General features: G+C 57.6%; 1 protein-coding gene across 8 annotated transcripts in view; it reads right to left on the bottom strand.

Annotated features, from left to right (window-relative positions):
* GAK (cyclin G associated kinase) overlaps positions 1-26,069 on the bottom strand; it is a 56,021-nt gene that overhangs the window by 19,656 nt on the left and 10,296 nt on the right. For 5 of the 8 annotated variants that reach the window (XM_035726022.1, XM_035726021.1, XM_035726020.1 and 2 more), the window contains 10 exons: positions 25,387-25,448; positions 24,649-24,708; positions 23,592-23,706; positions 19,788-19,930; positions 16,566-16,691; positions 12,536-12,625; positions 10,938-11,073; positions 10,503-10,615; positions 8,567-8,657; positions 6,727-6,850 (listed from right to left, as the gene is read on the bottom strand). In XM_035726022.1, coding sequence (XP_035581915.1) covers positions 6,727-6,850; positions 8,567-8,657; positions 10,503-10,615; positions 10,938-11,073; positions 12,536-12,625; positions 16,566-16,691; positions 19,788-19,930; positions 23,592-23,706; positions 24,649-24,708; positions 25,387-25,448 — 1,060 coding nt within the window. Of the gene's footprint in view, positions 1-6,726; positions 6,851-8,566; positions 8,658-10,502; positions 10,616-10,937; positions 11,074-12,535; positions 12,626-16,565; positions 16,692-19,787; positions 19,931-23,591; positions 23,741-23,957; positions 24,096-24,648; positions 24,709-25,386; positions 25,449-26,069 lie in introns of those variants that run through there. The other 3 variants (XM_035726024.1, XM_035726025.1, XM_035726023.1) reach the window with 3 other exon arrangements.

Genomic DNA, 26,069 nt, shown 5'->3' on the forward strand with positions numbered 1-26,069 from the left:
GGGTGTGGGACAGCCGCAAAAGTGTGCCGTACATGTGACAGGAGCAAGAGACACAGAGAGGAAAACAGCAGAAATACGTGAGCTGATAATGACTGAGAATTTCCCCAAACTAACGTCAGACACCAGACCCTGGACCCAGGATGCTCAGAGAACACCAGGGAGGAGCCATCTCTTCAGAAACCATGCCAGCAAAAAGAGAGTAAAATACGTAATATGGAGAGAAAAAACCCACCCAGGAAAAACCTAGAATTCTGCACCCTGTGAAATTATCCTCCAAAAGTGAGGAGAAATAAAGACTTTGTCAGGCAAACATTGGGAGATTCTGTTGCCAGCAGAACTGCCTTGCAAGACGTGTTAAAAGAAGTTCTCCAGAAAGAAGGAAAACGCTTCGGTCAGAAACTCAGATCTACATAAAGAACAGAAGAACATCAAAGAGGAAGCGAAGGTTAAAAAAAAAAAAAAACCCACCAACTTTTATTTTTCTTATTCTTAGCTGATTTAACAGATGCCAGTTTGTTCCAAATAATGGCAACGAGACATCTGACAAGCACGCTTATGCACACATTCTGCACTGACGATGTGAATGCCGGCACTGGGTACCAGTGGCGGGGAGCAGGGTCCCCGTGGTGTCCAGAGGGTTAGGGCTAGTGGTACAGGGGCTATTTGCAAGATTTGGATTAGCTGGAAATATGTACTGCAAACTCTGGAGCAGCCAGTAAAAAAGTTAAAAAAAAAAAAGAAGAAGAAGAAGAAATGTAACAGATAGGAAAGGAGAGACCAGGGGCTCCCATGAAAGGCTCAGTCACGACCACAGAAGGCCAGGCAGAGCATAGGAGGTGGGGACAGACACGCTGGGCACCCACCCAGTGATGCATGTCCGTGGTCTGCACACAACCCCTTACAAGACAGAGACGGCGAGAGCAGATCAAGACTCCACTCTCCAATGTCTACAGAACACCACCGAAGCTGAGCATTTTTAATAGTTTATTCACCAGCTGTCCTGTTAGCTGCCTCCGCGCCTGCTTCTTGTCTCCAAAACCTATTTCATGTAACAGATACCGTCCCTCTGGGAGTTTTATGATCCAAACACACTCTCAATCAGGGTCGTACTTTTTTAGAAACTTGAAAGAAGTGTGCCTTGATGCATAGAGGGTTTTTTAAATTACATTTACTAACCATTCGTTCCCATGGCTGGTACAGTTTTATTACATTTAAGAAATCTACCTCACTCTGGCGTCACAAGAATGCCCCTATTTTAATTTTCTCTAAAAAATTGCTGTTGATGGCATGCCTGGTTGGGCATCTGCCTTCGGCTCAGGTCGTGATCCCGGGGTCCTGGGATCGAGTCCCGTGTCGGGCTCCTTACTCAGCGGGGAGTCTGCTTCTCCCTCTCCCTCTGCTGCTCCCCCTGCTGGTGCTCTCTCTCTCAAAAAAAATCTTAAAAAAAAATTGCTGTTGACAACGAGATCTTTTACCTACTAATCGGATGAATGTTCTTGGCCGTTACTGGATGAAGACCCAACTTTTATCTCCCCCACACAGATACCCATGGCCACAGCACCATTCATTAGCCAGAATCCTAGGTTTCACTGGTTTTATACGAGTCCCACACAAGCAACCATTTCACCAAATGGGCACAGCACTCATGTCTGAAGAAAAGTGACATACAATGTGGTTCACTCCCAGCCTTATTTTTTTAATAGGCTGCTGGCAATTGTGGGTAACTTGTACACGAACTTTAAGATGAAAACCGACAGAAGCATCAGTATTTTTATTTACAGTGCAATGAATTTACAAATTGACTGATACCATCTTCAAAAATTAATTCTCCTAAACATAAACACGGTGTATTTCTCCACTCAAGTGGTCTAATGGGAAGGCTTCTGTCAGACTCAGCTAAGAGTGTGGGGCGCCTTCTGCACAACGCAGCCTGAGCAGCCGAGTCCGTCCCGCTGGCTCTGGCCGCAAGAGGCCCAGAGGCACCGCAAGCGGCCAGCCCAGGCTCGCCACCCCTCCCGCACGCCCGCCGCCCCACATGCCTATCCTCTGACTGCAGCTGGCAGGCATCCAGGAGGGCAGGAAAAGGAGCCCTTGGACCTGGGGATGCCTCTCTGCTGGAAGCCAGAGCCAGCCCTGCGCAGACCAACTGCCCTGAAATGATCATAACGTGAATAAAGTGCAACAGCATCCTAAAGTGACCATTCAGGCAACCTGACAAGTTGATTCTAGAATTCATTCCAAGAAGCTGATGTGTAACAACAGCCGATGTTCTTGGGCAGGGTGGAAGGGGGCCCAGAGAAAGGACTGGAATGCTGCCTGGCTTGGCCATCAGCAGAGGGGCTGCTCTTCTCGGGGGAGACTGGGGCAAGGAAAATCCCCCAAAGTAAAAAATCCCCTAAATGGATTAAAAACACAAATGTAAAACAGTACAACCATCAAAAAATTGTATTTACAACACATTTAAATAACTGTTTCAAAATATATTAAGCGTGCTCAAGCCTGGGCTATGAAGGACGCTGAACATGAAGGCCGACAGACCTAAGGGAAGCACAGACCCGCTGTACTTTAACTAACGACCCCTGCAGCACGGGGGTGCCTGGGGACTCAGATGAGGGTCTGACTCCTGCTTTCGGCTCAGGCCACCAACTCAGGGTTGTGGGACTGAGCCCTGCACTGGGCTCCGCGCTCAGCGGCGAGTCTGCTTGAGGTTCTCTCTCTCCCTTTGCTCCTCCCCACCTCCCACGGTCTCGCACACACGTGCTAATAAAACAAAAAGAATCCACTGGAGAACAAAACAAACGAGATGAGCAACACATAAAGTGTTTGCCAATATTTACTTTCTTCACAAAAAGAACGATACACATAATACAGCATAATGTTGGTAAAACAAAAACAGAAACTCAGAAAAAAGGCAAAGGATTAGAACGTGTAGGCCAGAGGAAGAGAAACACCCGTGGCCAGAGGTGCACATCCACAGGCCCTGGCCACCCTACCCCGCGTGGGGTATGGTCAGAACGATGTGCACAGTCAGGAACTCAGGGCACCTGGTCGCTCTGGCTCCAGGATGTGTGCGAGGGGTGTGCACACATACACGAGGAAGCAATGAGACCACACGTGCAGGCTCAGGCCGCTGAGGCCCTGGCTTCCAGACGTGGGCTCTCACACACAGGCTGCCGGGCCTGGGCCTCCTCCAAGGGCAGGCCTCCCGGGACTCCTGGGTCCACAAACCCTACCGTGAGGGCTCTGCCTGCACCAAAGAGGGCTCTTCAGTGACCAAGGCCATCCCCCACCAAGGCCTTCCCTGGGCCCTCCTGTGGCACGTTGAGCCTCGGGGTCACCCCAGACCCTCAGAGGACCTGAAGCTCACCACCCAGGACTGCATCTGGGGGACTCCTTCCGTGAGCACAGCCAGGGGGCCCGACAAGGGGCAGAGGTGTGCCTGGCCCTCCACACCACGGCTGCCAGGCACTCGTGGTCATGAGCATGAATGTCACGGCTGAGACAAGGGCTAGGACCCATGCCTTCTGCCATTCCCTGTCCAACGCGCCGCTTTTGTTCGTGGGCTGGCTAAACAAAGCACCAGCAAGGGTTCTGGGTAGACTCACTGTGAACCGGAGTCTGTCAGTACCTCAGATGTTTCCCCTCCAGCCTGGATGCTTCTCAGTCTCAGACATGCTCTCTGAATCACATTTTAAGCATGAACCTCGGACAAAAGACAGTTACGCAAGCCTAACCGTATATCCGCAGAGAAGCCTGCTTGCCGGGCTGGTCCTCGGCTATGGCACGGTGATCTCGGGAGGATCCTCACTGTTCCCAGAACTGGTAAGAATGGCCTCCTCTGCCTGGACTGCTTGTACCAAGATGTGGTTTATGCTCAGGCCTGCTTTCCCTTGAGAGTCTGGAGCCTGGTGCATGCCAGGCAGAGGGTGCCTGTGACCAGCCGAACACAAACCCTGGGTGCTGGGTGTCTGGGGGCTTCCCTGGATGAGCACACGTCACATGTGCCGTAGTGGCTTGGGCTAGAAATCACACGCATCCCACGTGACTCCACGGGGTGGGGAGGACTCGGGAAGCCGTGCCGGATTCCCCCAGGCTCTGCACCACACGCCCTTTCCCAGGACCCTGAGGCAAGAACCAGGTCTTGGGTACCCTCCAGCAAACTTCCAAGCCGGGGGTGGGCTTGGGACCCTGACACAAATCCTTTTGCTCTTGTTCTAGAAACTTCGATCCTGATGACACCAGGTGACGGCCCTGGTCTACCCTCATCTACGCTTTGATCTCAACGTCACACTAGGACGATACTCAGCGTCATTCCCGCCCTAAGGCGCATCCAATGGTGTCTGCAGGCCACCACGCCCGAGTCACCAGCGGAATTCTGCTCGCGCTGCCAGACTGATGTGCGCTGTTAGGGTCATTTCTTCCCACTGATATCCCATTTGCAGTGTAAGATAGTCGCACAAACCCAGAGTCAGCCATGAAATCAACTAAATCCGGGAGCACACCAACACTGTCTGCACCCTCACAAAAGACAACTTCACATTCTTTTGTTCACTGAAACTGTGTTCAAGAGCTTGAACAGACGGGCCAGCATCCAGCCCTTCCCTCCAGCCCTGTGGGGGCTGCAGCATCTCAGCCACATGGGAGGCCACGAGCACCCCCTCCTCCACACCCACACCCCAGGGCTGGCAGCTGAGGCCTCAGACAACGTCCATGTGGCCGCGGCCTGGCGTCTGCTCTCCCCGAGTCTCGCTGAGAAGGCCTGAAACGCTGGGCCCACCTGAGAGACCCAAGGAAAAAGGGGGTCCACACCCAGTCGGTGTGTGTGTTCCCAAGGGGAGGGCTGAGTAGCTTCCTGCATGTCCCAGAAGCCCCTGCTTGTCATCCCCAGGGAGCTGCAACTCCACAGCCCTCTGGCCCCAGGAGACCCCTGCAACATCCCTTGCTGGGAGAAGGGGCAGGACAGACCTGCAGCTGGCACACAGTGCAGGGGACGGCAGCCTGTGGGGTGAACCACACGGAGCGGCCCACGACCCAGCACCATGACGCGACGTCACCTGTCGTCAGAAGCACGGGTGGAAAAGCACACCAGCAGGCAGCTGAGTCTCAGAGTCACTGGCAGGCCCACCTGTCCTGTCCAGGCCGGCGGCCCGACCCTTCTGCCTCCATAAGCAGAACACAAGCCACAGCCCGTCGGATTATGCCCGACTCCGGGCACAGGACTCTGGAGAACCCGCAACAGAAGCGCGCAGACCTTCCTTTGACAAGGTGTGGCCTGTGATGTCACGGAGGCTCGTGGAGGTGCGAACGGATGCCCCGTCTGCTGAGACATCCAGGGGAAACCCAGTTTCTTCTCATTCCACAAAGTCACAACAGGTAAGAGCACGCGGCGCTGCGCTGCCCAACACAGCACAACCCTCACACACGCGTGCCCCCCCACGCGCGCCCCCCCACGCACGCGCACACACACGCGCCCCCCCACACGCACGCGCGCCCACATGCGTGTGCCCAACGTGCCCCCCACATGTGCACGCCCCCACGCGCGCCCACACGCGTGCGCCCACACATGTGCCCCCCCACGCGTGCACACACTCACGCCACGTGCGCAGGACCTAACCTGTGTCAACGGCGCACACACAGCGCAGTGGCCGTCGCACAGAACAGGGAACACAAGGCCAAGCAGCCCTCACGTGACCCCCGGGGACCATGGGGGAGCCACCGCTTGACCCCAGGCAGCCCTCACGCTGTCAGAGGCCCGCGGTAACCACGGGGGACCAACCGCTTGACCCCAAGCAGCCCTCACGCTGTCAGAGACCCCCGGTAACCACGGGGGACCGACCACTTGACCCCAAGCAGCCCTCACGCTGTCAGAGACCCCCGGTGACCACGGGGGACCGACCGTTTGACCCCGGAACTGAGATTCATGGACCCAACACCCACGAACCATCCCCTAAAACTGTCAAACAGTGAGGGAGCGCCTACGGACGTGGACGTGGACGTCCCTGAGCTGGCCCAGGCCTGGGTCCGTGCTGGAGACCTGTGCCCGGGAGGGCTCAGCGTCACCCTGCTTGCTGCTCCCGCAGAGCTCCACAGTCAGAGCCGAGGGGCCTCCAGAGAACCCAGCAAATGCAGGTTGCACATTCTGGCCAAGGAGCCACAGGCCAGCATCCAGCACGACAGGACTGTGCTCCCCTGAACAACGCGCTCATAAAGTGACTTTAGCCACAGCCACACACTCAAGCCCACCCAGCCCAAGTACTTCAGTGTTTTAACTCAGCGGGCTGCACTCGTGAGGCGTCCCTGGGCGCCCCCACTGTCCCACTCACTCCACACCACAGAGCAGAAACCACACAAACGTGAGGTTGTGTCGTCACAGTGCAAGGGAGACATTGAGGTCTGGGGGGGGGGGCTCACGGTCTCCGTGGAAAAGGCCCCCCTGGGGGAGAGAGGGACACAGTCCCGCGGCTTCAGGCGCTCCCATGTGGCCCAGTGCCAGCCACGGCCGGGGTGGAAATGAGCGGCCACCTCCATCACAGAGCGCAGAACCCCCCCCCCCGCCCCAGGGTCTGTGGGCCCAATGGCAGAGCCCGTGCAGACGGGGCATGCACACTTACCAACAGCCTCGAGTGTGGGTCCTACCAGGTCTGGAGAGGGAACAGCCCAAGGGTCGGGAAATCCCCACTACGAAGAGCCCACGTGCTGTCACCTAGAAGCTACACCCTCACTCACTTGGCAACGGACTGGATGACCTTGGAGGAGGTGTCCTTGATGTTTGTGAAGAGGCGCTCAGTGCCGCCCCGCAGGATGTCCAGGAGTCCGCCGTAGGGCTGGTCGTACTCGGCAAGTGCCAGGCCTGAAAGCAGAGACAAGTCTCAGACCAGGGCACAGCGTGGGGCCAGCTCCCATGGGGACACGAGCCGAGAAGCAGAACCAGCAAGGAGCGCCGCTTCCTGTCGGCCCCAACTGTCGGCACACCACGTCCAGGCGCAGAGATGAAACCAGCAACCGCCGCGTGAGCCTGGCGGGCAGCACCACCAGAGTGCCCAGCCAGTGGTTCCCTCGAGGGCAGAACCTGGGCACTGTGAAGAAGAGCTGGACCCTCTGGGCACACACAGCCCTCCGTTCCCATCTCCAGGACGTCACCCCAACCCACTTCTAGCATGTACTGGACGCCAGCTGGGAGGCCGCCGTCACACCAACTCATGCTGAGGAAACCAGCAAAGGGGAGGCAGCCTCCAGCTCTGAGGCAAGGGCACATGCGTGGACACAGAAGCCGTTGACACCTGGAGGAGGAAAGGGTGGGGAAGGACATGCAGGGAGAACACAGAGTGGGCCGTGCAGCGGGGAGGCCTGCTTAGCTCCAAGCCAGGCACAGAAAGGCCACATGGCTGGACCTCGGGCACGCCTGGGGCAGAAACTGGTCGTTCTCGGGGGCAGGGCTGCCAGAACGGAGCCGGACTCCACACAGGCAGCTGCAGACACGCTGCCTGGATGTGAACAGAGCAGCAACAGATGCAGGGCCCCCAGGGGGCGGTCGTCAAGGGGGCTCTGGTGGGAGAAGCCGGCGTGAACAGAGATCAGCACGATCCACAGGCTGCATGGGGGTCGTCTGCCAGGACCCCCCGCAGCCTCCATGTGGCACGGTCTTATCTCAGTGCCTCGGGAACCTCCCCCATGGCAGGCGAGGCGCCGCACACACGGGACGTTCGGGGGGCGTCCAGGGCCCACAGTGCATGGACGTGGAGTGTCCAGGACACGGGAGAGCTGAAGGAGCCAGGACCTGGATTCCCACCGCAAACACTGAGAGCTGGGGGATAAGCACCGGGGCACGTGGCAGAAGGCTTCCAGAACTTTCCCAGGCACAGCCACACACAGCTCAGGCTGAGGGCTCCCCTAGGGACACCGTTCCACCATGCCAGTGCTGGGCACCCGACCCATCCCGATACACACCGGCCAAGAGCACGAATTGCTCACCAAATGTGACGGGAGTTGTGATGAAAACCACCGGCCCCACCACACCAGGGCCTGTAGGCCTCCCGGTCAAAACCCCCACGTGGAGCCCTCCAGCCCCCCAGTTCCCATCATGGCCACTCTTTGCCCCACACACCCACCTTCTAATGTGCTTGCCCTCCTGGTCACTGCCCTTCGAGGCGTGCCCTCATCCACCCAGGCCACGGGCCACGCCGACAAGTGACTGACGGAGGGCCCCCAGGCCTCCGCGGGGCTGGAGACCAGCCACCCACAGGGGTGGCCAGCAATACCTGTGTGGCCACCCCTGGTTGTCCCTCCATGCTGCAGAGGGCCAGTGCTGTCCTGACGGTAGAGACAGAGGACAGCTGATGCTCATGCTCTTCCCCAGCTCCCCGTGGCCCGGTGTGCCAGTCCCACTGAGTGCTGGCAGCCCAAGGCAATCCAAACCTGAGGGTGATCCTAGTGACCGCAAACGTGTAGCCTGTCTCTTGTTGTCAGGCCAAAAGCCTTGGGAGAGCAGGATCTGGGTGCCCTGTGCACAGCAGGGACAGGGTAACCACAGGGGACAAACGGTGGGCACGAGGGAGGGGGTACTCACCTCCACTGTAACCACCACTGCTGGAGCCCCCAGGAGGGGGTGGCCCTCGGGACGGGACTGCATTGCCATAACCTCCGTTCTGCTCTAAGAGCTGCATTGATTCAAAATGCAAACAGTCAACCTCCACAGACGCAGAAAACCTCACGGACAGTGGCACACGGTGAGCCCCAGGCACGTCCGCTACCAGGTCAACCCGCCTCTACCTGACTTACTATGAAAGCCAAGGGAAGAACCTCCCAGACCCTGAACGGCCCACCTGAACCAAAACACAGACCACGCCAACAAGGGATCTGCACACATGCTCTTCCGCACACAAGCCTCGTAACACAGAGGGAGCAGCTGTAACTCTGCCCCGGGGTGCAAGTGCTCACCGCACACCCCACCGCGTGCCAGGCTCTGCAGTGACCGAGGACAGCGGGGGCGTGGGAACAGCAGACCCTCGGGGTGACACATCTGCGCCCTCAGTCAGCTGGTGCCCTCTGGCTGCCACAGAAGCAAGGCGGGGGGGCGGGGGGCCGTGTCTGTCACGAGCTGAGCCCAAGGCCAGTGCCGGCTGGGGCCTTGACCCCTAAGCCTGCTAAGAGATGCTTGCAGCCCCTGGGCAAGGTGCACAGCCCAACTGTGTGACGTCAGGACAGGGCCGGAAGCCCCACCAGGGGCCGGTCTCAGCCCTCCTCAGCTTCCACGCTTACTCCTAAGTTACCTGGCAGCACGCCTTAGGATTTCTGGTGGGGTTGTACAAGCTAGTACCACTGAGATAAAGTTTTACTACAGCAAGCTCAGGAAAGAAGGTATACGTGCCATCACTTCTCCTGAACGTGATGAAGCCTCGTCTGTCTCTGTGACCTGCTAGATAGTCAACGCTCATCTCCTACAAATCCGTATAAACAACGCCCATGCCCACTAAGTGTTAGGCGGCACGTGTCTGTTAGACCGGCCAAATCTTCTCTTTGCAGTTTCTCTCTTCGCTTTACTGACTTCTGGAAGAAACAGAACGTCCCCCACCGGGACCCAATGCTTCCCATGACTCCCCGTGAGCCCTAACGAACGGTGCTCAGTACCTCTGCGGCTGTGTCATGAAAGATGTGTAGGTGGTACTTGTTTTTTTTTTTAAATTCTGTTTCTATAACCTCCTATTTAACAACACGCTGCACCTATTCATATAGCCCTACTCCTGGGTTTCAGACTCCATTCCTGTTCTCTCTCTCTGGGGGCTTGGTCTGCTGCACTGCGGCAGGCTGCCTTCTGCACACTCAGCCCCGCACGGCCCAGAGAAGAACCCTAAGGGGTCTAACGTTTGCACACGCAGGCCCCAGGTCCCAGAAGCACTGGGGTCAGAACACTCACAGCAGCCCGCCCACCGGGGCTGCGTCCGTCCCGCAGCACCTCTGCCCAGCCCGCTCCCGGTGAGCTCCCGGTGGTGTACACGCGGGCCGGCCGGCCCACAGACCAGACAGCTCCCCACACCACCAGCCCGCCCTCTGCCAAGTCTCGGGGAGCATACATCTTCTGTGGGGGACCACAGGAGGGGCTCTCTCTGAAGCGGACCCACTGTCCCACCCCCATGCCCTCCCATGGCTTCCTCTTCCTCAGCCCAGTGTGACAAGCCTCCCTGACACGTCAGGTCCTTATTTCAACCTTCCTGCCTGGGCCCCCAGGCCTGGGAACAGGCCCATGTGAGACGTGCCAAACATCATCCACCAGAGCCGCACACCCAGTTTGCTGCCCTTGCCCCTGGGACCCCACAGGGCAGCAAACCTCTCGTCAGCTGGGACGCTCCCTCAGGGAACTCAGATTGCCCTGGGCTGTGGACGCGCCAGGGCATTTGTGAGCCTCGTCAGGAGCCGTGTCTCCTGCCCCAGAGCAGGCGGGGCAGAATTAGAATTAGGACTGTCCTGACCACACCATCATGGGCAACACCTGGCAAGGCCCCTACCTCAGTGATGGGAGACTTGGGGTTCACGTTCCTGGCGGCCGCAATCTCCTGGAGCTGGTTGACCAGTTCTGTGATGGACAGCCGCTCCTCAGGGTTGACCTTCAGCGTGGCGCCTAGGGCAGAGGCAGGAGAGCTCGGGCCAGGGTCTGGGAACAGCAGTGCCCACTCTCCCCAAGCCCCTCGGTTCACTCATACCACTGTTCACTCACACCAAGTTACAAGTGAATGAGTGAAATACGACACAGGGAGCAAGCCCCCAAACGGCACAAAGTTACCATGAACGGGCCCATTCAGAGCACTGAGAATTCACGTGGGGGCTGGGTGCTGGGAAAAGCCCCCACTGGGGGGTTGCCACACGGCCACGAGAGACAGGACAGACGGGCCCGAGAAGTGACAAAAGGCGTGTCCTTCGAGGTCCCCGCACGTGGGACTTACGGATGAGGTCATGGAACACCGAGTACCGGGTGTCATTAGGGGGGATCGAGAACTTCCCGTTGACTATTCGAAGTTTTGCTCCATCTTCAAAAGGATGCTGCCGGAAGCACAGCAGGTACAAGATGCAGCCCAGGGCCTGTGGGGAGGGCAGACGTGAGGGGGGCCTGGGGGTGAGGCGGGGGCAGAGAGATCGGGGCGGGGCGAGGCGGAGGTGAGGGGGTCTGGATCCACATCCCAGGATACTCAGGACCAAGTCAGCCTGTGTAAGCCGGAGCCACACCCTGGTCTGAGTTACAGGCGGCCACAGAGTGGCGGCCGGTGTTCCCCGCACATCCAGCCCACTTTCCACCCTCCTTAGGCACGAGCTTCTGAGGTCTGAGTTGTGGACAGACAACGATCTCTTATTTTCCCGCTGAACCAGAAAGTTCTACACGCCAGCATCTGGGGCCTGGTGGCGCTGCTGCAGAAAGGACAGGAGGCGCAAGCGGACAAGCCGCTGCAGCAGGAACGCAGGAAGCACATCTGTGGGCCCGTGGGCGACGTCCCCTCCCACTGCCGCTTCTCCCTGGAGCATCGGACGACGGGGATGCGGAGGACCACCTGGGCAGCAGCGCCCACGCACATCTCACTCTCATCAGTGAAGAGTGCCCAGGTGAGGCCAAGCCCTCAGCACCCAAAGTCCGCTTCCCTGTCCAACTCGGTGTGCACGCGTGCATGTCCGCCGGCCCAGACGTGCTGAGGGCACCTATTTGGGGTCAGCCAACGTACGGAAAGAAGACACCACGGGCTGCCGCTATCATGAAAAAAGGCTCCAGCACGCACATCCTACCAACTCTCACACTTCAAACTGCTATCAACGCCACCTACGCTCGGGATGGAGATTCTCACATCCACAGCGGGGTCCGCTGGAAGCTGGCCCCAGAGGCCTGAAGTCTGGGCCCTCAAGGGCGGCCTGGGTCTGAGGTGTTGCTGTCCCTGCTCTTAGAGAGGCCAGGTAGGGGGCAGGATGCCTCAGTGTAGGTAGGGGCAGCCCCGGGCCACTCAGTGCGGCTCTCCCCAAGTTCTGCACTCTGACGCTGGACCCCAGGAGGGACACAGCCAGACACACCACGCGGGGACTTCCACAGGGTTTCAGAAAAGTGAAGGGAGCAGGGTCACCTAGGCATCAAGGCCTGGCCCTCACTGGCCAGCACCAGACCGACACAGAGCTGAAAGACTGGGGTGGCCAGTCCGGCGGCATGAGCCCCCCGGCCTCTCTGAAGGGGCTCTGACCAGGAGAGCAGATGTCTGTGGGTCCGGAGGGGGCTCAGGTCCAAGCCTGCAGGCAGCAGATCTGTCACACACACAGTATCCCAGACATAGCGTCCCGGAGGGCCCTGCGGGACTCCGCCGTACACCCACACCCCCCCCAACTTTATTCAGTGTGTCTCTGCTAACGGCAGTCACAAGTGACTCTTGAAAACGACCAGAGGAGAAAACGGAGGAAGGAGGGACACTGAAGGGAAGTGAGCAGAGTGGGCAGGCAGGAAGCTGTGCCCGAGGGCCTCCCGCGTGCTCACAGGCAGGGCTGCCCAGGCACCACGGCGGCGTGGCCTCACCCAGATGTCCTGCTTCTCGCCGATCGGGAAGTTCGAGTACAAGTCCACGATTTCTGGCGTCCTGTACATGGGTGTGGTGTTCCTGGTGATCTGAAGAACAGACACACATGTTTCAGAGCAAAGGCCACACACGAGCACTGCTTCTTACTTTGCATCGATGCCGTGCCCCTTTCCAGAACACGCTGTGGGATGTTCACCAACGACATTCATTACATCCCAGTGTCCCATGACGATGGCCGGCTGCTCACCGCCCTCCTCACCCCCGCTGCTGCCTGCGCCCTGGCGCCCCAGTGCTCCCTGAAGTGGCCGCGCCGAGCACTCACTGCGGGCATCCTAGCTGTCTGGGCCTGTGGGAAGTCTGGCCCAGAGCCGTGGGGTGGGTCACACGCATGTGCAGGAGGAAGCGCTGTTCTACAAGAAGCTTCCCGACAAGTTCTTCCAGAAGCACCTTCTCTAGCAGGAGCAAGAACTAAACCAAATTCACCTGGTTGGTCCAGGTGTTTACATGAAGAACGCTGACACGCGTGCATACAGGGTGGGACGTGTGACGGACGAGAGAGAGGCTGGTGGCACAGCACACGGCACAGGGCCACGCGCCCAGGGGAGAACGGAGTCTCCATTCATAGTAAGCACCAGCACCAACCACACGCCACAGACGCCACGGCCAAGACCTCAGCGGGACACGTGGAAAGGGTAACAAGCCATTCTCCACCCAAAGGTCTGCTCCTCAAGGGCAAGCCTCTGCAGAGGCCGGCCACAGTGGGGGTGAGTGCACGTGAGCCCTGTGGCCGATACAGGGCTCCCACGCACAGTGTGTCACTCCTGCAGCTCCTCAGGGATAAATGGGAACATGATCAAAGTGGATGAAGGCCTCGAGCAGGCCATTCCCGAAAACCACACTCCTGCACTCAGGCAGGAGTCACCCAGAACACCAGGAGGGAGGTGAAGCTGGGGGCGCCATACAGCCCAGATATGGGGTGACAGGGGCATCCACACGGGAGAAGTCACCCAGCGGCTCGCTTATGACTCTGCTGTTGTGCACGTCCAATAAGCTTCCGTTAAAACGTCCAATTTTATTAGCTGGATGTAATCACAGACCCAGCCACTGCTCGTCCAGGCGCACCCCCGGAAGATACACACACGAGAACCCACACGCAGGCCGCCGTCTCTAACTCTGCAGACGGCACCACACTAGACACAGCCTGACCGTGAGCACAAGGCACTGGCCAAAGGGCATAGGGTCGCACCGTGGAGGGGCCTGCACGCACGGACCCAGCAGAGACCACGAAGGAGAAAAAGCAGACAGAACCAGAAGAGCGTGTGCAGAGCGAGAGGGATGGGGACCTGGGAGCGCACACCCATGTGCTCATCCCTGCAGAAGAAACGCAGGAGGACAAAGAGGGAAGTGGGTGGCGACGGGGAAGCACTCCGCATCCAGCTCAATTCTTCTGGAAACCTGTAACTGCTCAATAATCAAAAAATAAAATTAAAAAAAGACACACCCAAATATATCTCAAATGAGTACCAAAAGCACTTGGAAGGAGAGAACCGAATCCAAGGAACCTGGTCTGGGCTGCGGGGGCGGGGGGGGGGGGAAGAGGGCACGCCGGAACCGCACATGAACCCTGAGTTCTTGCCAAGAGAGGCGTGTTCTCTAGGGTTGCTGCAAGTCTTGCATGTGCAGCAGAACGATGAGTGGACGCACGCGGGATGCTGCTGCTGGGCCATGCGCCAGGAAAGAGGGACACACAGATGTGGGGTGGGGGCAGACGCCCACGGGACAGGCCGGCGTAGGTGCGTGACTTCCCACACAAGGACACGCGTGTAGCTACACACGCACATGCCCACACGCCCAGAGCTTGGCCCCAACTCAGGGGTGGCAGCTCTCCTCTGACGAACACAGATGCCAGGGCTCCAAGGACAGGCACCTGCTGATCTCAGAACACCCTGATGCTCCAGAAAGCAGACGAATGTGCCAAAATGAGGGAAGCGTGGCAAAGGACACAGGACCAAGGGGAAGCAAATCCGGGGCATTCTGGCACCACAGTAACTGAGGACTCACTATGAACCATGGAAAAAATGGCAGCCACAAATCCTCCCAAACGGTCAGCACATGCAGGGTGGGGGGCTCCTGCCATGGCGGTGTGGTGTGTGGTGCGAGCCACACTGCGGCGGTGGGAGGAGATGCAGGGCGGAGAAGCACAGCAAGGACCCCCGCCCCCGCAGCTGGAAGACGGAAGGGACCATCACCCAAGAGAGGGGTGCACGGGACACAGCGGGTGGTCGCACACCTCCGAGGATCTACTGAAGTCAGCGAATGGGGCAGGACTCAGAGCCCAGGAGGAGGTTACTGAACCAACCACCCGGCACACGGGGACCAAGGAACCCCTTCCACGCTACTGCACCACTACTCTGCAAAGCACCTTAAGGAGAACATTCACACGTTTGTGCTTTGCTGGGAACGGCTGTCTTATAAATGTTCTCACACTCAAGTGGGAATGCGCTGGTTTGGGGTAATCGGACACGTCTCCGATTTAGTCATGGAGTGTGAGGGGAGGACAGACCCCTTCCCTCAAGCACAGTCCGTCCAGAACAGCCAGCAGCTCAGGAGCACCTGTGTTCTGACCCGACACCCTGGTCTGCGGCCTGCAGTAGACGGTGACAGACTCCAGGAGAAGCATACAGGCGCTCTGTGCAGATGTGGCCCCAGGCGAGCTTCTGCTGGGACGGGTCCTGAGGGGCCGAGCGGGTGGCCCGCTGGCTCAACTCCTGTCCCTCAGGCTCCTTCCCAGCAGGCTTGCCTTCACGCCCCTGCGGAGCGTGGCCTCACCACCTCCCCTACCTCGTCATTCCTTGTGGTTCCCAGTGTCCTATGTTCTGTCCGCGTGGGCAGTTTCTGTAAGCTGCTCATCAAAGTATAAGCCGCTGGGAGAGTGCCCGCAGGGTGTCCAGATGAAGGCCCGCCATGGAGCCCTCCCAGGGCCTCCCCACAGCCATGCCTGCTCAGGGCACACTCACCAATCTCCTCTGGGGTCTCCTGCAGGAGCCTGTGAGGTGTAACTAACTGGGAAACACTTTTTTAAATAGCCTTACTTGGGATGGTGACAAAAATCTGCGGAAGGGCAGTGGACAGCCGAACGACGATGAATGTACGTGATACGCTGGAACGTGCACTTAACAGTGGTGGGGACAGACACGCTGGAACGTGCACCTAACAGTGGTGGGGACAGACACGCTGCAACGTGCACCTAACAGTGGTGGGGACAGACACGCTGGAACGTGCACTTAACAGTGGTGGGGACAGAGACGCTGGAACGTGCACCTAACAGTGGTGGGGACAGACACGCTGGAACGTGCACCTAACAGTGGCTGGGACAGACACGCTGGAACGTGCACCTAACAGTGGTGGGGACAGACACGCTGGAACGTGCACCTAACAGTGGTGGGGACAGACACGCTGGAACGTGCACCTAACAGTGGCTGGGACAGACACGCTGGAACGTGCACCTAACAGTGGTGGGGACAGACACGCTGGAACGTGCACCTAACAGTGGCTGGGACAGACACGCTGGAACGTGCACCTAACAGTGCTGGGGACAGACACGCTGGAACGTGCACCTAACAGTGGTGGGGACAGAGACGCTGGAACGTGCACCTAACAGTGGTGGGGACAGAGACGCTGGAACGTGCACCTAACAGTGGCTGGGACAGACACGCTGGAACGTGCACCTAACAGTGGTGGGGACAGACACGCTGGAACGTGCACTTAACAGTGGTGGGGACAGAGACGCTGGAACGTGCACCTAACAGTGGCTGGGACAGCCAGTTTCACGATACACGTCCTCTACCCCAATACGAAAAAAATGCAGTAAAAGAAAAAGCTGTAAGAGGCAGTTTTGGGATGAGAGGAGTGACGCAGACACAGCATAACCCTCAAATTCAGTGTTTCCTGGCCCAAAGACAGGCCTGGGAGGCGAACGCCAGGGTCCAACTTGCCGGTCCTCACGGGGCACACACCCACCCCGCTCACCTCATCTTCTACCAGGGCCCGCCGCTGGGCGCTCCAGCTGTAGTCAGGGTAATGTGAAATGGTCGTGGCACTGCCAAAGTCACAGAGCTTGATGGTCCCCTGGTTACTGAGCAACAAGTTTTCCACCTGCAGAATTCCAGAAGACAGTCCTTATGACCTTGGGGTGCAGAGACCCAGGCCCAGGCAGTGCTGAAGAGACACGACAGGACTCCCCAGATGCAGTGAGGAGCCTTCCACAAACGGGAAACACAGCATCTTAACTTCTTGCTGATCCCAGTCAGTACATGTACCTTTAAGAACAGAAAACTCAGAAAAACAAAAGGAAAAAATTTAAAATCAACCACAAATCAAAGGTAACTCCACTCGATAATATAAGATATACAAAGAACCTTTAAAAAAGTCAGTTAAAAGATGAAAAACATTAACATGCCATTTCAAAATCATCAAGTATATCAAGAATCTAGAAAGAAATCGAACAAAAGAGATACAAAACACCCCCCTTCAGGAAACTAAAATTGAGATAAACTCTTAAAATCCAAAAGAGACAAGGAACTGGACCATGTTCTTAACACGACAGGCACAGATCTGCCCGGGTCACCCCAGGGCAGGTCCCTAGACTACGGGCCAGGAGCCGGCTCCAGCCACTGCCCACGCACCTCGGTGGTTGGGGAAACTAACCTTTCATGACACGGGTCCCCGGGCAGCTTGACCGGTGTGGCCACGCCTGCCCACTCGTGGGGCCTCCTGCTCTGCTATTCAGCAGGGCTGGCATGCAAAGCTAACAGGTTTAAAGCCTGGCCTTTTACAGGAAAACTCTGTCAACTCACACTCTGGGGGACAATCAAGGCAATTCCAACCAGATTCCGGAAAAGTTTTGGGTGGAACCTGACAAACCAATTCAAAGATTCATGTGGAGAAACAAAAAGCCCCAAAGAGCCACGTGATCCCTGAGAAGCCCCATTAAAGAAGGCAGAGGGCCAGAGGGACCAGGACCCACAGCCCCACAGGACACCCGCTGAGCGCCATGCCCATGCGAGGCGGCGCCGAGGGACCCAGGCACAGGACAGCCATCCACGCAAGGTGCTGGGAGAGCCGGACGGCTGCCCACAACCTGCCCCTGCATGCAAAGGCGGACTCCAGGTCTCTCCAGGACAACATGCCTGGAGGATGACAACTCAGCAAGACACAGAAGCTCCACATAAAACGAGGAGCACCCAATCAAAGATCCTTGCTACCCAGAGTGATGACACCAGCCACGGCGTGACCAGCACGGGGCTCCAAGAAACCCAACAGGAAGCGACACCTCAGAGAAAAATCAGGCAAACTCTTCCACAGGTACCTCCCCAAAGAGAAAATCCAAACTCCGACACACTTGAAAAGAAGCTCGTTAATGGAAAGAAAATCCAGCTAAAATCCGTGAGTCACATCCACACCATCTGCCAACACCCAGGGTCGTTGGCAAAGTGCGGGCACAGGGGCCTCCACGCACTGCCAGTGGGAACGTCCCACGGAGGGTGCAAGCACCCTTCCACCGGCCAAAGCATGGACAAGAGTAACTCAGGAAGCAGGTGTCAACCAAGTGCACAAGCTCTCACAACACACACTCTTACCGAGTGTGGGCCACACAACATGGCCAGACCTTAGAGCCGTAAGGCTGAGCAAACAGCCGGACAGGAGCACGACGCTCCATGGCCTGCACTGTTGGACGGAGCCATGCACAGGAGCCAAACGAGGAGGAGACATGTCTCCATGGCCTCTATCATCCCCCGTGTCGCACCTGCCCCTCCACAGAGCGCCACTCGACAACTTCCTCAGACAAGCCCTGGAGACTGGTCCCCTGGCGAACACGGGGCACTGAGAAGACAAGGGATGTCCAAACCAGGCAAACTTCACCAATACTGATTCTTTACTAATTTCACCCTCGTAGAGCTCCCGCCCCTTAAAACAACCACGGACACACCAGCACAAGTGTTAACATGCAAACCAGGAGTCTTGATGCCACAGGAAAACCCACCAGCCACCTGGTCGACTAAGGAGGGCCCGTCGAGACAGCAGGGAAGGGATGGCTGGCGTGCAGGGCTGCCACTGCCCAGGTGCCCTCAGGACAGTGGTTCCTGACCCCCAGACTTCTGCAACAGTGTGGGGGGGGGGGGACGGACGGACCTGCCAACCTCTCGGGTTTGAGGGACAAAAGGAAAAGATGAGGCTTGTCCAAGGTTCAGGTCTAAACAACAGGGCGCCAGTGTCTCCCCAGGCACACGGGAGAACCACCCCCCCCCCCGCCGGCTCCAAGGAGGGGAGGGCGCTGTTCCAGGCCCACCAGGTCAGAGGCACATCACACTTGAAGGAAAATCTGGGAAAGCTGGCCACAGACTAGACCAGAAACGATATTAAGGGATCAGAAGGTTCTTCAGCAAACACAACCTGCTCCCTCAAGACATGGTCAGAAGCAGAGTGTGAGCTTCGTGGATACCCGGCAAGTTTCACCAAGTCTTGACTTTTCCAAAGACACAACAGGGGAAATAAAAAGGAGGCCATAAACCAGGAGAAGGCACCTGCAGCACATACAACGTGGAAAGGCCACTGGAAGAACCGAGGAGTTCCTGCTAATCAAAAACAACCTGATGGACGAAAAACAGGAAAAAAAGGGCAAAAAACATGCATGTTGAAGAAGAAGATACTGACTACGAACACAGCAAAAACCGTTCCATTTCATTAAGGGTCCGGAAAAGGGAAAAATCAGACCAAGGTTGCCACTTCCCCAGCGGGCAGTTCCAAGTACGGCGGCCTGTGGGCACCTTGCCGTGGCACTGAGGGAAAGCCGCCTGAGGCCAGCGCAGGCGCCCTGCAGAGCCTCTGCCCACAGACGGATCGTCGAGGGGCAAGGGTACAGACCACCCAGAGGAGAAGCAGTCCCCCTCCTGGGCCAGAGGGTGCAAGGAAGGGAGCTGAGAGCATCCCAGAGTCAGCAGAAGGGCAGGGGGGTGGGGTGATGGGCACACAGGCAGTATGAAGCCCCAGGCCCAGGGGACCCCAAAGCTGAATGATACGGAAAGAGTGCTCAGCACTGCTTCGATGGAGAAGCTTCCAGAAAACTGCTTTGCCGTTAAGAAGCAACTGCATCCCTCTTTTGGAAAAGCCATCGCAGACTTCAGTGCCGGCAGGCTGGACACCCTGGCTGGGGGCAGGGGTGCAGCCCGCAGGATGGGCAGGAGGCGGTACCTTGAGGTCTCTATGGATGATGGGCGGTTTCTGTCTGTGCATGTGCTGCACCGCCCTGCACGTCTGATAGAATATCTTCAGGACAGTATCGCACGAGAGCGGGCCTCTAGGTTCCATTTTCTTTAAAAATTCCACCAGCTGCCCTAAAAGAGACCATTAGATTCACATCACCGTGGAGCTATAAATGCTGCCCCCCAAACCCACCGCGGCGCCCACCGCAGCCGTGTGCACTCGCTCACGGGCCGGCACCCCTCCTGGGGCCAAGGCAGACACTGCGCGATCAGGTCCCCCCCGCGGAGGGACCACCACCAGGACACAACGAAGTTACAGAGCCTACAGCACAGCCAGGTGAACGACGGCTGGCAGCACGCACGGGTATCCACCACAGACCTCCTCATACCTCACGCGGACAGGCGCATCGACCCCAAACACACACCCTCTCAAACCGCCCCATTTCCTCAGGCAACAGTCGTGCCTGTGAGCCTTAAACCTCAGTCAACACACATTCCTCACTGAAGGCGCACACTGTCCACAGAAGGAGCGCGGCACAGCATGTGGCGGGGGCACAAACCTGTCTGAGAACCCGTCCAAGGCGCTGGGGGCGCGGAGCCCACCCTCCCTCGGGGCTGTCACCTGAGGCCTGCCCCCTCGCAGCTGTTCTTCCCGGTCTCTGTAGCCCAGGGACCTGCCGTCCTTGGACCCCGAGCTGGGACGCCAGGAGACTCCGGTGTGGGGCCCGCTACCTCCAATGCAGGCAGGGCTGAGGGCTTCCTCCGTGACCACACGCCACCTCCCCACTGGGAACGCCATGTTCATGCCCCCAGCACCTGCCTCTACAGACTGCCTACACAACATGCCTCAGCACCCTAACCCTATAGCCCTGCTCCTACCTCTGGTCCCCTGCCCACAGCCTCTTCCCACAGCCCACCCCCTCCTAGGTTCTGCACTACTCCCTCCTGGCCTTAGGCCCCAGACCCCAGGCTGCCTCAGCCCTCCAGCTCCTTCTGTCTTCTGGGCACAATGCGCCATGGGGACCCATCCCCTCAGTGCAGAACCACAGTTTACCACCCCTATAGGCCTCATCTCCTGCCACACACACCCCCAAAGACACCCCTCCAGTCATAGGCCCCAGGACCTTTGCACATGCCCCATTCTCAGCTGGGATGGTTTTCCTCCCGCCTCCTTCAGCTCCTGGCTCACAGATCACCTTCAAGGGAGCCATCGCTGCTCAGCCTATAAATGTGCACACTCTTTCCCAGACTCTCCTCTGTGACACATGGGACCACCCAACCCTCACTGTGGACTTTGCTTAGGGTCTATTTGCTTTGTCTGGGTGAGGCACTGAACCCCTGTGCCTGCACGCAGCAGTGCCAACAGACACGGCTTCTAAATGTAAAATGGATTCTAACAACTCTGCAGAAGGCACAGTGCCTGGGCAGACAGCATGGACTTCCTGCACTCCAGAGGGCGCTGGATTTCTCCAAAAACAGCATCACCTTTGAAGTTTGCAAAACAGGGGATTACAGCTCACAACCCGCACACTGTCCCCTGACCCACCTGCAACAGAGTCTCCACTCTGGTGCTCCACCCAACTCTCCAGGCCTGCACACCAGCCCACCTGGCCCTCGCTCCACTGGACCAACCCACTGCTGCCCTCTCCCAGCCACACCTACGTCCCCGCCTTGCACCCCACGCTCAGGAGGGACAGGGTGCCCTCCCGGTGATGCAGGCAAAGCAAGGCCCCAGAGGAGTCCAGAGCAGGGGTGACACACGGGCTGCCGTGCTGCCTGGGGTAACAGGATTGAGCCAGGCCATGGCAGGGGCATCACAATGCCAGTGCTTCAGTGGCCTCTGGTGTCCCCTGAGAATTAAGGGAAATCTCTTTTAAAATTAACAATCCCAACGGTGACAGTGCTCCTGGAGAGAGCATGGGAGAGGACAAGACTGGGGGGCTGTGGGCACACATCCAGGCCCTCCCTCAGTGGGACCGGCACCCACAACCCTAAGATCCCCTCCGCCCTCCACCCCCCCGCCCCGCAGCCCTCAGCATCCGCCCTGCAAGCACCCCGAGCTTCTCATGCTGCTCTCGGACCGGCGGTCCCAGGCCAGTGCCACACCAAGGGGTGTGCTCTGCTGGTCTGCTCCACCGCGGAGCACCACGCCGCCTCATGGGGTGGAAGTGCTGGGAGCTGCTGCTGCCAGGCCCCATCCCTGGGGCCCCTCGTGAGATGGATCACATTGGTCCTAGTGGACCTAAAGCCTTCTAAAACCCAGGATGAAAGTGACCCAGAAGCACGACGAGTGCCCTGAAGAGGAACAGAGGCATGAGCGTGAGCTGTGGGAAGCTGGACAAGGCACACACAGTACCAGCAGCAGAGCCCACAGGGCAAACAGGAAGGCGCTTGTAGCCTCACACATGCTGCCCAATGCATGCCGCTCCAGGCCCCCATGTGGCACCCCACCCCAAAAGGCGCCCAGCAACCCCGTCCACAGGATCGCTGGGCTTACATGCCAGACACACAGCAGTTCCCTGCACCAGCATTTGTGGTCAAGGAAAAGTATGCGTCACAAGGGGTGCTGGTTGAGGATCTCGTGGTATGGACCTAAGGGACCCTGCAGAGCCTTGAAAAGAGAACAAGTGAGCATTTGGGCACGAAAAAATGCCTGATGTGGCAGGCTTTTCTCAGAAAGGAAAGTGCATTTAGCAAAATGCTATTTTGAGGAGCATCTCACTCCCCTGGGTGGTTCCCTCGCCCTGGCCCCTGGCACTGCCTGCTGTCCGCATCATGCTCTGTGCCCCTGCCCCCCGACCTGCGCCCACACGGCTCCTCCTGGTGCCCACGCCCACGGCCCCACCCTTCCCTCCCCGTGAGTGCGCCTCTGCCGCCCCCCCACGGCTCCTCCCGGTGGCTACGCCCACAGCCCCACCCTTTCCTCCCATGAGTAAGCCTCCGCCCCCCCGCCCCCCCTCCTCCCGGTGCCCAGGCCCACGGCCGCACCAGTCCCTCCCGTGAGTGCGCCTCCACCCCTCCCCCATGGCTCCTCCCGGTGCCCACGCCCACGACTGCACACTCCCCCCCCCCCGTGAGTGCGCCTCCGTCCCCCCCCCACCACGCTCTTCCCGGTGCCCACGCCCACACCCTTCCCTCCCGTGAGTGCGCCTCCGTCCCCCCCCACGCTCTTCCCGGTGCCCACGCCCACGACTGCACACCCCCCCCCCACGCTCCTCCCAGTGCCCACGCTCACGGCCGCACCCTGCCCCCCCCCCCCCCCGTGAGTGCGCCTGTTGCCGGCAAGGCACGTGACCCTGCGGTCTTGGTGCACAGGCTTCCTCTCTCCCAGCACACGCTCCCGGTGCCCGAGGGCCCAGCGGCTCCTACATCAGGTTCCAGGTACTCCTGGCTAAGCCTCTGCACCTGCCCCAGCTCTCCTCTGAGAACCTGCACTCTGTAGTCACCCACTGAGATGGTGAGCTCCCACAGGGCAGAGGCTCCACGTGTGGGTGGGCCCCGACTGTCCGTGGAGCAGATGACGGACTGAGCCCCTACAGCGGGAACCAGGCACGCCCCATGCCTCTGGTCCCTTGGCACCACCCACAGATATTCCACATGACCACTGTGCCCCTGGGTCCCTCCCACTCCTGCAAACAAACTAGGGAGTCTTCCTCCCTAAGAACACAGGGAGTGCCTGACGCCATTTGGTCGTGTGCCCTCAAGGGCCACGGCAGCAACCCCACCCTTGATATTACAGCTGAGCACTCGAACCCGTGACACTGCTGCAGTTCAGACCCTAACGAAATGTTACCTTTGCAGAGCTCGGTGAGCAGCAGGAACTCAGCCTGCCCAGTGTCTGACTCCTCTTTCCCTATGGACGCTGCAGAACAAAACTGGACAATATTGGGGTGGCCAGAAAGTTTTTTCTGCAGGTGTCTTGTTAAAGGAGAATGCGTAAGTCTGCACATTTAAAAAACAAATATATATGATATTAAGACACTACAGTCAAAATGTTCAATGAAATTACCTTACAATCCCAGCACACCGGAGCAGAAAAATGGAGAGCGGGGGGGGGGGGGGGGGGGGGGGGGGGGGGGGGGGGGCGACTAGAAAGGCAGGTTGCAGGTAGAAGAGGGAAGGTGGGGATGAAGACCACCACCGTGCTGGCCACACACACCTGACCACAGGCCAGGCAGGACAGCAGGCAGAGGGCACATGCAGCGTGTGGGAACCCCGAGGAGGGAACGAATCCAGCGAACCTCTGCAAGGCGGGGACCCGCAGGCTCAGGCAGCCGGCAGGCTCAAGTAGACAGAGCTTTGAGAGAGAAAAAACACATTCTGACAGCAGAGGGCAGGACCCCGGCGCAGGGAGAACATGGGCCAGAGTGGAGAGCCAGCAAGAAAAGCCCCACACGTCCACCATCTGTGCAACAGAAACCCAACCTCCCGGGTGCTCGGGGCAGGGCAGCTGACCAGAAGGGACACTGAGGCCCACGGGAACCAGGCCCAGCAAGGGGCCCTGGTGATCGCTGGAGCACAGCTCGTGGCAGGGCGCCGTGGGCCACGTCAGGTTCATTAAGGGGCAGAGGGTGGGGAATCGGCCCACCCTGTGGGCACAGAGACCTCTTGGGTCAGAACACCTCTATTCCCAAAGCTACCGAACCTCTTGCTGTTACCCTGGGAGCGAAAAGCAAGGAAGAAAACTCCTTTCTACTAAAAATATTCCACAGATAGGTCCAGTAAAAGCAGAAGGCCCATTTTAGCACATCCAAAAGAGCTGCAGAGTAGCTCACGGCAGCAAGCAGCCATAGCGTGAGGCAGGCCTCCCTACGTGACCGCACGTGCTCGCAGGCCTGGGAAAAGGATACCATGAAACAAACTTCCTGAATGATGGCTCTGTTCTTTTCCTCTTCGTTAGACAATAATCTCTGTATCAGGAAATAACAAACAAAGAAAGATTAAGGAGTGTTCATCTGTCTACTCTACACCCCAGAGAATAAATGCAATGCCACCGAAAAGCATAACCTGCTTACCTGTACTTTAACATCTGGCCTGTGTAAAAACTTGAGAGAAGGTTAAAGACCCTTGAACGTGGTCCTTTATGATCCAAGGGCACAAGAAAAACTAAAAATAGGAGGCTTTTCTCCAAACAGGCTACAGGAAAGTTAGACAATCAAGGAAAATGGGAGAAGACACTGGCAGAGATGTGGGCCTATGTTCCTGATCTCCAAGGTCAGTCAGCGCCTCAGCAGCAGCCAACAAAACCCGCCTGGCCCCTACAAGGCCTGCTGCGCTCCCCAGGTGCCCCCCCGTGACCCCTATCTAAGACAAGCTATGCAGGCACATTTCACACCGGTGGCTTTCAACATCCCGCCATCTGCAGATCCCTCATTATTCTGGCACTAAGGTCACCCTGTGCCCCGAACTTGGAAGCCACAACTTTAAAGTCCCCTAAAATGGCTGACGGCTCCCCTCTGAAGGAACCAACGGGACAGACTGTAAAAAAGAAACATATTCCTCATAATAGGAATAAATCTCTGGAAAGTGTCATTTAGAGATTTCCTTAAAATGATCCAAAAACCCACATAAATGTCATCCTTTATTACCTTTAAGGCATACTCTCTGCCACTTCCCAGATCTTGAGCTTCATATACAAATGCAAACCCTCCTGAAAATTAGAAAAATAGACATAATCAGTTTAGTGCTATGACTTTGACAGTAAGCTTTAAAAATACCTTCACTAGGTGAAACACAAACTGGACTTGTGGCTAGCAATTTGTTTTCCACAAACATAATGGCCCCTAATTGATATGATCCTTTTAAATATCCTGCTTCGGAGACAGGAAGGAAATCAACACAGGCACAGAGATGAATGAGGAAAAGAATGGAGAAAATCAGTAACACCAAAGCCTCTGAAAGCCAAAATTCTCAATTCTCTGAAAACAAGAAAATGAAACATAAATTCTAGATAGACTGATCAGAGAGAAAGTAAGAGCAAGAAAGAGAAATTAAGAGAGGACAAATTACCAGCATCTAGAATAAAAGAGGCCAGCAGCACCCAATGCCCAAAAAAGACTTTGAAGTACATCCAGTATCCTACATACACACAAAGAATTCTTCACAAATTCTTTTTTTTAAAGATTTATTTGTCAGAGAGAGAAAGAGAGCGCACATAAGCAGGGGAGGGGCAGAGGCCGAGGAGAAGCAGGCTCCTTGCTGAGCAGGGAGCCCAATGCGGGGCTCGATCCCAGGAGCCAAAGGCAGCTGCCTAATGACTGAGCCCCCAGGC

Source organism: Zalophus californianus, chromosome 2, assembly GCF_009762305.2.
Source record: "Zalophus californianus isolate mZalCal1 chromosome 2, mZalCal1.pri.v2, whole genome shotgun sequence".
Taxonomy (NCBI): Eukaryota; Metazoa; Chordata; class Mammalia; order Carnivora; family Otariidae; genus Zalophus; species Zalophus californianus.